General features: G+C 35.9%; 1 protein-coding gene across 1 annotated transcript in view; it reads right to left on the bottom strand.

The window, feature by feature from the left end:
- Nucleotides 1–222: 222 nt before the first annotated feature.
- LOC125505514 (protein dopey-1 homolog) overlaps nt 223–13,516 on the bottom strand; it is a gene marked incomplete at its 3' end in the record, with an annotated part of 28,085 nt that continues 14,791 nt past the window's right edge. Inside the window, 16 exon segments of the mRNA XM_048669494.1 lie at nt 223–234; nt 667–856; nt 920–1,072; nt 1,128–1,461; nt 1,513–1,689; nt 1,747–1,939; nt 1,996–2,174; nt 2,232–2,395; nt 2,457–2,820; nt 3,527–3,812; nt 3,870–4,974; nt 5,997–6,386; nt 6,436–6,713; nt 6,774–7,030; nt 10,478–11,261; nt 11,322–12,290. Of these exon segments, the coding sequence (XP_048525451.1) occupies nt 223–234; nt 667–856; nt 920–1,072; nt 1,128–1,461; nt 1,513–1,689; nt 1,747–1,939; nt 1,996–2,174; nt 2,232–2,395; nt 2,457–2,820; nt 3,527–3,812; nt 3,870–4,974; nt 5,997–6,386; nt 6,436–6,713; nt 6,774–7,030; nt 10,478–11,261; nt 11,322–12,290 (5,835 nt within the window).

The following is a 13,516-nucleotide window of genomic DNA, read 5'->3' as shown; positions in this document are numbered from 1 at the left end:
AAATAGAAAAATAATCAACGTAACTGAATCAAAAGTAAAACACATGAAACATGGAAAAATGTAATAAAGTACAAGTGGACAGACAAGAAAAAGGTTGTACCTATTAGTAGTCGTGCAACGTTTAGAAAAATTAGCTTGTATGGAAAAGTAAAACATAAAGGATAAAAGCGCTTGAGCATGCTCTGCAAAGATGGGGAAAATAACAAAACGAATATTATTTACCTGTTATTTGTCCTGTAGAAACCAGCAAACCCAGCGTAAAGCACAAAACAAATATTATGGTTAAGAATTATTAAACAAATGTTACATGTACAAAATGCTTCAACTTTTGGCCAAAACGAGAAATTGAGGAGATTTCCACTGCTGCTTGCCGGATAAGCATTTGACTAAACCCGAGCTAGTTTTTGGCCAAATTCATGAAGAGTTTAGTAGTTGCAAACAGTATCCTAATACTACTTAACTCAGACTGCACATACATTGCATTAAATGCACATTTAATATCAGTAACTCAAATACATGTTTTTAGGTCGAAAATTGAATCATTCAACGAAAACAAATTACTTTGGCTTATTAGACAAACGATTTTAACAGTTAAATACTATCACCTACCAATCTTAAAATCTGTTAAGTCCAAAACAGTCAAATAATTGAATAAATTTCACTTACTTGAATTCTTCGGTGTCGGTACTAAGTTCCTGTTCGATCTGTAGGAATACTTGTAGCATTTCACTGATTATGATTGGCCAAAGACTGGTCACTTGCATGGGGCTCATTCGAATCAGGATAACTCGGAAACACATAAAAACCTGGGCTTGGATTCCAGGAACGTTCAGTCTCAAGCTTGAAGTTAATTGTTCTAGAAAATAGTTCACACAATTAGCATTTCCAATTATTGTAATTATAGTATTGGCAAAACTACCTTGAATTTCAGGCATATACTTGGCATATTGGTCAATTTCACTACAGAATATTACGTAGGCCAGTCTTTTCAAAAGTTGTGCCTTCTGCTCATACTCTTGTTCCCTTGAAGAGAATATTCCCAAAGTTCCACTTTGGGTCATTGATACTCGATCTAAGAGATAGTTGCATTTAAGTAAAAAAAAAACTACCTGGAAATCACTTCTTACTCATCAAATCCCTGAATGTCGTATTGTCATGAGTCATCAAATTATCTACAATTATCCTCCAGTACTTCAAGCAGGCATAATCCATCTGAAAGAGACTATTGTCCAGGAGCAAGTCAAATACGTCCTTTTTCCAAGCTTTGCGAGTATATTGGTAGCTGCTTAGACTGGATAAAAGTTTCGAACAGGCGTTAAAACTGTGCATATTCTTGACTGTGTGTGTCTTAAGATAGGGCACGATGTTGCACATTAAAGAGGCCAGAATATTGTTCACTTTGTCCTTTTCGGATGATCCAAAACAAATGTCCAGGATTGGGGCCAAGATTTCTGACAATGTCTACAAACAACATTAAATAAATTTCAACCAGGAAATTGCCAGCTTTCTTACTAATTGTGCTTGCACGCTATGACTGGAGTTGTAAATTAAATCACTCGAAGGAGCTCCGTTTGTTATGCTATTTTCAGGGGTGGAATCTTCATCCTGTTCGCGAACAGCAAAATTGCGTCGCAGCCAAGTGGTCTGCTCGAGGCAGGAACCGCAAACTTGGGACACACAGTCGATAAGCTAAAATTAGCCAAAAAATAATTTTCCAATTATTTATCATGAAACTTTAAAACAAACCTTAGTTGTTACATCTTGAAGATCCTTCTGGTCTTTCTTCTCCTCTAATGGGCAGCACTTAATCATCATTTCGTGCAGGATGGCTGCTAATAAGAACTGCGCAGATGGACTCAGAACGTTCACTTCTCTGATGAGTGCCAACAAGGAGCTCCAAGCTTCTGAGAGTTGGGTAGCGGATGCATTACGCATGTAACTGCAAAATAAAACCAAATCAATGACTTTCAATGCGAACATTTCAGCGATTCTTACCAATAAAATAACTCTAAAATTGATACGTCTAGGCAAATATCGGAACTAAGACCTTCACAAGGAGGAGGGTGTTTTATCACAGCAGTCACAGTTTGTACTAAATTATCTAAGGGAATTACTCTAATGGCGGATATTAGGTATACTAGGTTGTTTTGGCCGGCGTTAGGTTCTGGTAACACCTGAAACGAAGTTCATTGCCCATAAACTATAAATCTATACAAAAAAAAGAAACTTACAGCTTTAACACTAGTAAATGGGTTTCTTCGCTCATACCAAGCGACCGCTACTGCGGACAGAAAACTGGCCCCATGATGCACAGCTATTGGACTCAAAAATTCCAAAAGTTGCTGTTTTACCACCTTTGAGTTGCCATAAACACTATTAAACTCAATCTCCATTGCTGAAAAAAATTCACAATTTTCCTCAGTAAGGATATTTACGTATTTGGATTGCTTACATACCAACAACAGTTTGCCATAACTTTGCCACACTGGATATAATCCTTGGCATGTGACTCAGTATGGTTTTGCGGGCGTTCTGATAATGATCCGAGTTTTGTTTAGCGGAAAAATTTATATCGGAACTCAACGGCGAGAAAAACACATTTACTAAATTATTTAGAATTTCCCCCGGGTTTGAGACAGCGGAAGTCGATGTGGAAGCAGGAACGTTTTGGTTAACTGTTTGCGAAGCATCCAAAAGACAGTAATGGCACAAAATCGTTAGAGATTCTAGTTGGGTCACTGTGTAGTCGGCGCTTAATTCAAAGTCATCTAAATCGGTTTTTTTGTAGTTTGTGGCGATTTCTTCGATATTGTTGCAAATCTACAAACATTTTATTATTATTATTTGTCTTATTAAATTTGATTTATTGCTGTTCAATCTTTGATTCCCAAGACCCCTACAAATACAGAATGGATCAAGACTGGTTTTTTGCATCAATAAATAACATTCAATACTTTTTTTTGCAGGCTTGGAGCCTTTTTAAGTAAATCTAGGCCAGGAGGGTTACAGATTAGATCACTTAGATCACTTTTGCAAGCGCTCGGGAATAGTACCTATACGTATTCAAAATATCGAGGCATTCAACAACGAAAAATAGAAAAAAAATTGGGCAAATCGCGCTTTTTTCGGAAACAATCACATATAACTCGGGAAGTATGCATTTTGGAGAAAAATGTATATGTACTTATAAGTTTGTTCGTTATGATGAAATTCTCTATAAGATAGAGTTAAACGCAGCACCCAGTCGCAATCTCCAATCGCACCACCGAAACCGTACCTTAAATATTGCCAGAAATCGTAATCTTCAGAAAATTGATTGAACATTTTATCCTATTTTAAATCAGTCAACAGTAGAATATCCTGTAATGTATGAAATGCGAAATTTGAAAGTGCTGTTTTGATCTTAGCTTCTGAGAAAAAGGTCCGGGACGAACAGCATTTTTTCTAACCAGCAAAATAGCTTTGACACAAAACTATTCTTATGCAGAAGTTGAATATCTTTAATCGCAACTTTGAATAACATTACCTGATGAATCACACTAATGGAAATTTGCTTCAAATTATCTCCGAAATATGGCAGACAACAAGTAACCATATTCAGCCACTTCTCATGCATGCTTCGCATATTTTCGTTCCTCAGCGCGCTTAAAATAGCTGATAGAAAAATGGCTTGCTTGGGTATCAAAACAGTGGGCGTATAATTAAGGTGTTCTCCATTAATGGACCCTCCACTAGGTTCGGGCGTTGCCTGTTCTGTCGGTTTTGTTGAAGGGAACACCGAGTGTTCCAGTATTATCAAAGAATGAATTAACCTGCAGATGAAAAAATAACTTAATATCAATCGAGAAGCGACATACCCAAAAACTTGCCTTAAGAGTTGGATTTGGAACGCCTCCACATGTTCTCCCATTCTGTTTTCCGAGTTGCATAGTTGAAAGTTATTAAACAGTAAAATATCCTCAGCAAAAGTCATATCTTCGTCGAAATTTCTTACAGAAGTCAGCAAGCAGTGCAGTAAAGTCTTCTGTATTTTACACTTGACCAACAGATCAGCAATATAACTAGAAAATCCTTTATTGCAGTTTTCCTCGATCATCGTGATCAGATTTTTTACTATCGTGTTCAAAATGTCTAAGGCCTCTAATTGGATTTTAATGTTGGTTTCCATTTCGTCTGGCATTGGACTTGAGTCGTCCAAAAATGGAAAAAACGTTCGAGCATAGTTCAGACACACCGATAAAATGACATCCAAGAACATGTAGCCTCTGTAAAAGTTGATATGTTCGGTGGTCAATTCGCCATTAAACCCTTGTCCTAAAAGACTTTTCCTGTGCCTGGCTAACAGGTAGAGAATGTCATTATTTTTCATGTTCTTAATCCCGCTGGTGGCTGAGCATTTAATGAAAAGCTGCGGGTTACACAGGATGCAATGTTTCAGAGTATGTAAAGCATACATCACTTGATTCGAATCAAAGAGCTCATAGTATAAACATATGTGCGAATGTATCGGGTATAAAACAAAGTTTTTTGAATTGGACGTGTTGATTTTATTTCTCAAGTCCAGGTCGCTTGGTCTGCTTGAAAAATGTGGAATATCAGGATCCAAACTATCGCCATCTACTTTCTGGCATACATCATCCAGAATTTTATTAAGAATTCCCGTCACTATTGCATATTCCTTATCTTTGCCTCTAAAGAACTCTTCTGCGCTCTTGCTCAGCTCGAGTTCTCCATGTAAATTAGCTGAATCCGAGATGCAATACGACCAACTTTGAACCAGAGAATTTTCGTCTGGCTTGATGTTGCTTTTTTCGTCAAAACTTCGGGATTTTGGCAGTTTCACTGTTTTTATTCCATTCGATATCGGCTCCATGCTCTCTAGAAGGGCCTTTTTGCCATTGTCCACTAAAGCGCTGAGGATTTCCGACTGTTTTCTTTGCTGGTTCAAGGAATCGTAGCCACTATCACGATCACCTGCAAATATCCAATTTTTACTATTTTAATGAGAAGTTTAAGGGCCGATAATTCACTTTCTGATAACGAAATCTGGCGGATAACAAGCGGAGCAAAAAGACAAGCAAATGTTCACGCTATGACGAATACAAATCGGCTGATACCTTGCGTATTTGGCAGATAAATTATTCTGCTACTACATTGGAGTTTACTGACGTTTTCGGGGAAATTTTTCTAGCAAAAGCAGTTAACAAATTTGAAAATCTAATGAGTCGAAAACCATATAATACAAGAGTGCAATAAAAGACATGTGGACCATTTTAGCACTTTGGACGATGCAGAATTTAAGAGATGGTTTCGCCTAAGAAGGGTGTTAACTAAATTTTCACTCCTTCATACTTCAAAACTTTTTTGTTGGGTATTTTGCCTCAAAATGTTTTCTTTCAAAAAGACAGAATTTCCTCACGTCTTCTGATATAGAGTAATAAAACTGTTCTGGTTTCACAATAGAGACAAATTCTATTCTTGATAGAAAGAGCTATTACCTAGAGCGGGTCGGCAATCTGCAGCTCTTTGGATGTGAAGCTGTGACTCTTTAGTGCCATACGCAAATATTACTTCTTTTATCAAAAAAAAAAATATTCTGAATCGATTAACGAAGTTAACTGGACGCAGTCTACAAGTGTAAGAGAAACTTAGTAATAGAAAACGTGACGAAAAAATTCGTGTTTTTAAAGGAAAATGATTTTGAGGCAAAATGGGCAACAAAAAGGTTTTGAAAACATGAATCCGCGTCTGCCATATGGAACGTATTTTCATTTTTCAATTCTTCTGCTTCCAATGTGGACTAAATCCAGCATTTAATTTTAGACATTAACTTTTCCAGGCTTCCTTTCGCTGGAAAAACGTCACCAATGCAGTGTGTTTGTTATCTCACACATAAGTTGGGATGAAACAAGACATTTTTATCTGGTACCTGATCAAGTAATTGTCTTGGCAGTTATCAGTGTTTAAACCTGGCCTAAGCGTTTAAAATTACATACCCGGCAATGATTCTGATTTCCCGTATATTTTCCTGTCGATTGAATCATCATTACTGATAGTATTGTCGTTGCTCGACAAACTTTCTAAAGAGCTGTGCGAAGTCTTCCGAGCATATGAACCTTCCAACCCTATCGGGTAGATTTCCTTGACGCTTAGAGGGTTGATGATTAACTTAACATTTCCTTTCGCCTGTGGGTCTAAAACGGGCAATACAGTGTATTCTTTGAAGTTCTTGTTTTTCTTGGTCACGATGCTGTTGGTGTCTTCCATCAGGATGGTTGCCATATTGATAGCCGATGCATATTTTTTTCCGGTTTTCGAGAAAGTAAACCACTTCTTTTTGGGCGATTTCGGTCTGGGACTGTCGGTCACATGGTACATCACGTTGCCTATAAAAAGTGATTTTTGTAAGGATTTCAATTTAAAAAGCTGTCTTACCATTAACGTTGCTGACCGCGTAAATTTTTTTTGTTTGAGATTCTTCCAATTTCTGATTGTCTTGGTCAGTCTGTTCGTTTTGGACGTCTCCATCCTGGATGTTCACGTGTCTAATTGAAACCCTTGCTGTGTTAGTAGCGAGCAGTTTTAATAAAATGGGATTCAGTATTCGTGGAATGTCGCTCTGCAACAGACTGTGAGTTAGAAAGGAGTTAGCGAGCAACTGAATAGCGGGTTTTTCTTTAGATTGCAACATATCCAGGAGCTTTAACAAGGACCTGCAATAAAATATTTTTTTAAATAAGTCTATTGCTAATCCTCCCAATTTTCTTAGTCACCTGTCGAAACTTCTGGTGCAGCTCTTAGTTGGCGGCAGCTTGATAGTAAGATCTCGACCCAAATGCCACAGCATACAAAACTGTTTTATGTAGGACGCAGTCACATGTTCATCAGACAGACATTGACCAATCACATTCTCAACGAAAAGCTTGTTATCGAACGTATTATGGATTTGGTATAGGAGGGTCACACAAACCATTAGCTGCTTCTGGTTTTTAACTGTCCCCAGAAGGGTCCACAATATTCTGGACATTTCCTGGAAAGTTTCATGTTACGAGTTATTAGCTCAGTACTAAACTCTTAAATATTTTAAGGCCAAGTTTGATTAATCGCTAAATATTCTGTAGCTTGGAAGTTTGAAGGTGTTTTATAGAAACTAAATAGGTAAGCGCGAATAAAACGAAACTACACTCTGAAAGCTTTAGTACTCTATCAATGTATAACTTGAGAAATTAAAAAAAAAAACGGATGTATGCAGTTGTAATCATTGGGAAATTCCTCCTACTTCCAGAAATATTCGAAAAAACCGAAATTTGGTGAAATTAATTTGTATTTTTCTTTCTCTCTACAAAATTATATAATCAGATTTAGATTTTAATACTTCGTTTGGGGGTCACCATCATCAACTAATTTTTTCAAATACAGGCCTCTATGCTTGACACCGGTTTTTGGAATTCTACGGACGCCAGTAATAAAATTGTACTTTTTCTTCAAATATTACCCGATGCTTTGCAATATCATATTTATCTTTTATTGTTAAAAACTGTCTGTAACAACGGATTTAAAAGTATTTAGATTTAAGATAAGTTTGAGAGTAGGTACGACCTAATAAGACACACGTAATTAATAGCATAACAATAAGCAAATGCTCAAACTGTTTTGAGTAACAAGGCAAACGAAATATTCACAAATTATATGTTTTCCTTTTTTACTCTGTGGGGATGCACTAAGAACGGAAATATTTTTGAATATTTAGATCGCTGAAAATGTCCAACAAAATTTAATGTTTTTGTTATTATTTTAGGTTTTCTACTTACATATACAGAGTGGTCCACAACTAATGTGACAAAATTCACTGACAGAGTTTAGACAAAAATGTTGCGTTTTATGCAAATTTGTCTTATCTGAAAGTTACTAATTTCCGAGATACGCAAAATTTTCCTTTATTTTTCATACTCTTAACTAGTTTTGCCAGGACCATGAAAATCAGTTTTCGGGAGTTTTTTAGAACGACAAATTCAAATTTCCTAGTATTTAGGAAATATCTAAAATGTGTACTTGTTTCAAGTTGATATATCTGACCCTTTTCGAAATATTTCACATTGAAACATCTAGTGATGTTGATGTGTGAACTCAAATTGGATTGGAATGGACCAAAAAACACAGGTGAATTAGTACTTCTAGTCCATGCGAGAGATTATTTTCCAACGGTACTGTCATAAACGAGCGAAGAACTACCTTAGAAAAAGCATACGCCAAAAAATTATTTAATATGAATTTATTTTTAAATGAAAATTAGCTTTTTAAACATATTCGCATGCAAAGCGTATATTTTATTTACACCATTCTATTTTATTATCAGTCTTTTACTTTAACTAAATCATTATTAATCATCACTGTTTGTACCATTATCATTGCAAATTTTTAATAAAAAATTGAAAATAACATGTTACATAAAAACATGTTTATATAAAAAAGTAACATGTTACTTTAGAACCGCATTTTGAAACCTAATACAAGTGGAACCGCAACGGTGGAACCTTGCACACCTCTAGTCAGTTAAATGCTAGAAAATATATTTTACCTTCTACTTTTACTTTGAATTTGTTGATAATGCCCTGACATTTATTTTCAAATGGAGAAATGCGCGATATGGTTTTTGATTATTCGCAAGATAATTTTAAATGCTAGATGATTTCCCAAACAACATTTTTTTTATCAATACAGCAAGCATTTAAGATTAATAAATTAATCGAAGAGTAATTTAGGTTCAACAGTTTTTATGAAATACTAATTTTCCAAACCTTTGCTGATTTTAAAAAGTAGTTTAAAATAGTTCTGAAGGTGCCTAAATAAATACTGTTTAATGTTTGTTAAGTTTTGCTTTATTGAAAATTTGTTTAGAATATTTCTTTTATTTAGAGATCCAATTTGAATTACTTCGTTCAAAAATCAGTATAGGTTTCAATCTGAAATATCTCGAAAAAGGTGAGAGAAGGTGATGGTGTGGTGAAGTCCACATTTTTTGTTTAGAAAGTATCGCAGAACGAAACATGGCAAAAAAGCGATCTTTTAAAACTCAAATTCTGATGTTTAATGATGATGCCATAATGCCTGATGGAGCCATAATAGTCTGATGGCTCCAGACTATTATAGCTAGCGCTCTCTAGGATCTACAAGCTACGTAATACAAAATTTGGATTTGTCGATCTAAAAAACTCCCAAACACAATTTTTATGGTCATAGTAAAACTGGCTTAGAATCTATTAAAAATAAAGGAAAATATTAGTTACACTGTGACACCCTGTATCTCGAAAACTATTAACTTTCCGACAAGGCAAATTTGTCTAAAATGCAATACTTTTGTCGCATTAATTGAGGACCACCCTGTATAAATTGATACACAGTTAATGGTTATTGATTATTTTTTAGTTTATTTCCAATAAAACTTCGGGGATTTTGATTTAATTCGGGAATACTGATCTCTAAATCTTGTCCGTGGTATTACAATTAATTTTAAATAAGGGCTGTACTAACAGTCTTTGATAATAGAACGTTAAGTATGATATTCTGCAGAAAAGTCCAATATTTAAATATCTGAAAACCTTTAAATCATAATTTTGTTAAGTTTCAAAATGCACAACTTTGCTCTATTTAACCGACTTCATATCTCTTATACTTTACTAGATTCCAATGCTTTTCAATTTTGTAACACCCTGTACGTGAGTGTAAATCGTCTTATTTTAGACACTATTCGCTACTTCAACTAGCGATGGTGGCGCTGCGAAACGTCAAATTACTCGTTGTCTGAATGACAGTTGAGACTTGTCAGACTTGTTTATTTATTGAGTTGATGACATTTATAACATAAAAAAAAAACATACACACTTTTCGATCTGTTTCTATTTCTTTAAAAGCATGCAAAAGTTGATTAGAACAAAACAAATCACAATCAGATGTAATCACCAATGTCAACAAAACAAGTGTCAAATTACTACTTAGCTTGTAGTGTAATTTTAGCCACCAGGGGCGTCTGGACGTTTGACCTCGCAAACCTTGTTTTGTTGACATTGGTGTTTACATCTGATTCTGATTTGTTTTGTTCTAATCAACTTTTGCAAGCTTTTAAAGCAATAGAAGCAGATCGAAAAGTATGTAAGTATTGTTTTATGTTATAAATGTCATCAACTTCAATAAATAAGTCTGACAAGTCACAGCTATCACTCGACAACGAGTAATTTGACGTTTTGCAGCGCCACCAACGGTAGTTGAACTCGCCAATTTTGTGTTTGTCCACGAATAAATAAATGGGACCAGGCAGATACCCGAATGTATGTGTTTGAATAAGAAAAACCACACTAGCTTCAGCCCTTTTGCTTATATACGAGGTGTTTCTTCTCTTTCTAATACAGGCCTTTGTGATTTCGCCTTGTTCATTTCACACATGTTCAGTTATTTTACCATTATCACTACGAGTGCTTACCTCAATGCTCAACGTATTCTCCTCGACATAATAGACATGCCCATACTCCAAAATCCCAGTTATAATAATTTTTTTCTCACTTTCGTACAGTTTCAAATAATTTTGATTCTTCGATAGACTGCATATTTCTAAGAGTGTATTCATGGCAGTGAGCTGAATTTCCCGGGAAGCTTCCTTGCAACAGGCCACCACAATCAGAGCTTCAAGCCAACTGTGAATTTTCTTCTCGTTCGAATCGGTCAGGAGATTGGGAAAGGTGCAAAACTCCAAAAGAATATTAGCCGCTATGCTCATAGAAGGTTCATAATTCGAATTTTCGTCCGAACTGATGTTGGGAACTTTTAAATCGCTTTGAATTTTCATCGAGTAGTCCACTGGTGTAAATTGGTGCTTTTCGTTGGAAAGCCGCTGATCTAGTAATAATTGCAAGTCTTTGCTCCTTTGTTGCTTGTCGTAAACGAGGGATGCGAAAAAATCTGTAATTACTGTAGCAGGCAAGATCTTGCACTTGATAAAGGAGACAAAGAACTTCTTGTACTGCTCTAAACAGTTTAAAAAGTGCTTGTTCTCGTATTTTGTTGTCACTGATAGGGCAGGAGGCGTATTTTCTTTGGACGACGTTTCGGGCATTTCAACTTCAGAGGTCGAGCTTATTGACTGGTCATTGTCGTCGTTCTTAAGCTCGTATAATTTAGAGCTGGATTTGGATTTTTTATTTTTTGACTTTTTTTCTATCTTGGGACTGGATTTGTCTTTTTTCTTTGAAAATTGGTTGCTGTAAGACCTAAAATTGCATCAATGGAAATTAGATTATACTGTAGATTGAGGAGTTTTATTGCATTACCTTTCTCTAGCCAAGTCATCCACAGTCAGCTCGTGCTTATCAGCGAATCCGTTTAGGTTTTCGCTAATCTTTGAGTCCGATTTGCTCTTCTCAATTGTTCTCGGTTCCCCATCTTCACATTTGCCTTGATTTAAGGCAGATTTTTCTAATAATTCAGCTGCAATTCGTTCTTCCTCTATTTGCTTTTGAATTTGGGTCATCGTAGTCGGTTGAATTTTCGCGAGAATTTTCGTGCACAATTCCAAGCTTTTGAAGATTTCATGGTGATTCAATTCCCCCACATGTGCATTGAGTGATTTGATAATTTTATTGAACAGATTTGGGAGAATGCTTGAAGTGCTGTCCGCATACGACTCTATCGGGATTATGTCCAAGAGAAAATCGGTGAGAATGCACAATTCCAGAATATAAGGTGTTCCACTTCCTATATCATTCACTTGGCAACGGTCTCTGTATTTGTAGCGCTTTATATTCGCGACTGCTTCTTCATAGAGCTTCTCGATGTAGGACCATAAGTAGTAGCTTTGCAGGGTGTTGAACAGTAAATTGGCATTTTTCACCAACTCCTGGCAGTTCTTGCTGACAAATTGCTTATTCAAGTCAATATCATACGCTTTGAGACTTTTCAAATCCCCATTAAACGATACACACCGTCCCGTTTGATTCCGATGCTTCTGCATGTTCAAACAAGACAAATACAAAGTGCGAAACACATCGTACAGGATGCCATCAAGAATAACTGGCCCAATTTGCGGTTTTTCGAACAACGACGTCAATAGACGATAAGATTTTACTTCAATTGGTACTTTGGTGCTGGTCTTTTTCAGGATATCTTTAATTGCGTCATTGAGTAAGTCGTAAGCGATGGGATGCGTTTGGGCTGTAGGAATATCATCTGCTTGTTCACCATCGATTTGGAGTAGAGGAATGTTTTGTGATTCGATTTGGAGAAGCCACGAATACAGGCGTCTGAAAATAATAAACAATGTCCTTAGCAAGCAAATGATACAGTAGGATGTTTTGTTGTTTATGTTTCTATAATCACAACTTTTCGGTTGGTGGCATCATTAACCGTGTACAAGTGAATACACTGATACGGATCCGAAAGCAGCTTTATTAACAATGGGAAATGAGAAACATGGACTTAACCGAAAGTTGATAGTTTCAAAAACTCAGTGCGTTGCAACCTTTTCAGTCCAAGCTGAAACGATCTCTTTATGCGCATATCTGTGTCAACAGATTGTGTTAGCCCGCTCAATTCTACATCATTGGACAGAAAATTACCAACTCACCAAGCGAAACATCACTTCGGAAATTTTCGATGTTTTAACCCAAACAGCAAATTTTTTGTTTTTTAGTTTTACGCGACAAATTGGCCATCGGCTCTAACATGATGCCGCCTTTTGGTTCATATCTCAGGAAACATTAGAGCTACACCGCTCGTTCTTATTTTCCTAGGTAGAAAAGTAAAAACCCGATGAAATTTATCTCTCAAAATAGAACTTTAGTGTGAAAATAGTGGCTGTTTTTACACAAAAGGGAAAACTTGGGTATTAGACAAAAACGTACAAGATAAGATCATAATTTCAAACCCGACACATTTTGCTCATATCTCAGAAATACATTGAGCTAGGCCTGGGTAACTCAATTAATTTTTAGGTGTTGGTGATGCGCAAATGTCTTGGTGCTTCAACCTTCAACCCAAGGCATCGGCGCAGTAACTCGCTCCTTTGCTGGGAAAATGTTAATAACCTTTTCTTTTAGATTTATTTTAACGGCCATTTATTAATAATATTTTTAGTTTTTTTCAGAATTTTCCACCTTTAGTAAAGTTACTCTTTCGTCTCAACGCTCAATTGTCTACAATTTTCTGACAATCTTAAGATATTTGCTGCGAAAAATTATAAAATTAATTTTATTATAACGCTCGCCTCCTTCGTCGTTTTGTAAAAAGTTGTGTAATTCGTCTCCAGCTTCAAATTTGGGACAAAAATCAGACAACTTTTTATCAAAAAACAAACAGAATAAGCGAGTTAGTTACTCTCTAAAGACTGTAGAGTTTGTAAAAAAAGGTGGTTTTTTCGTTTTGACTTAATTTTTTTCTTGCTTTACTCTACTCAAAAACGATCTATTTTATAGTTTCACTTAAAAATATTGACAATCTGGAAGTCTCTTACGCGCAAAATTACAAGATA

Source organism: Dendroctonus ponderosae, unplaced genomic scaffold, assembly GCF_020466585.1.
Source record: "Dendroctonus ponderosae isolate FM_Combo_2020 unplaced genomic scaffold, Dpon_F_20191213v2 Dpon_F_20191213_8, whole genome shotgun sequence".
Taxonomy (NCBI): domain Eukaryota; kingdom Metazoa; phylum Arthropoda; class Insecta; order Coleoptera; family Curculionidae; genus Dendroctonus; species Dendroctonus ponderosae.
Note: the sequence above shows the minus strand (reverse complement) of the source record. Positions and strands in the feature narration are given on the sequence as shown.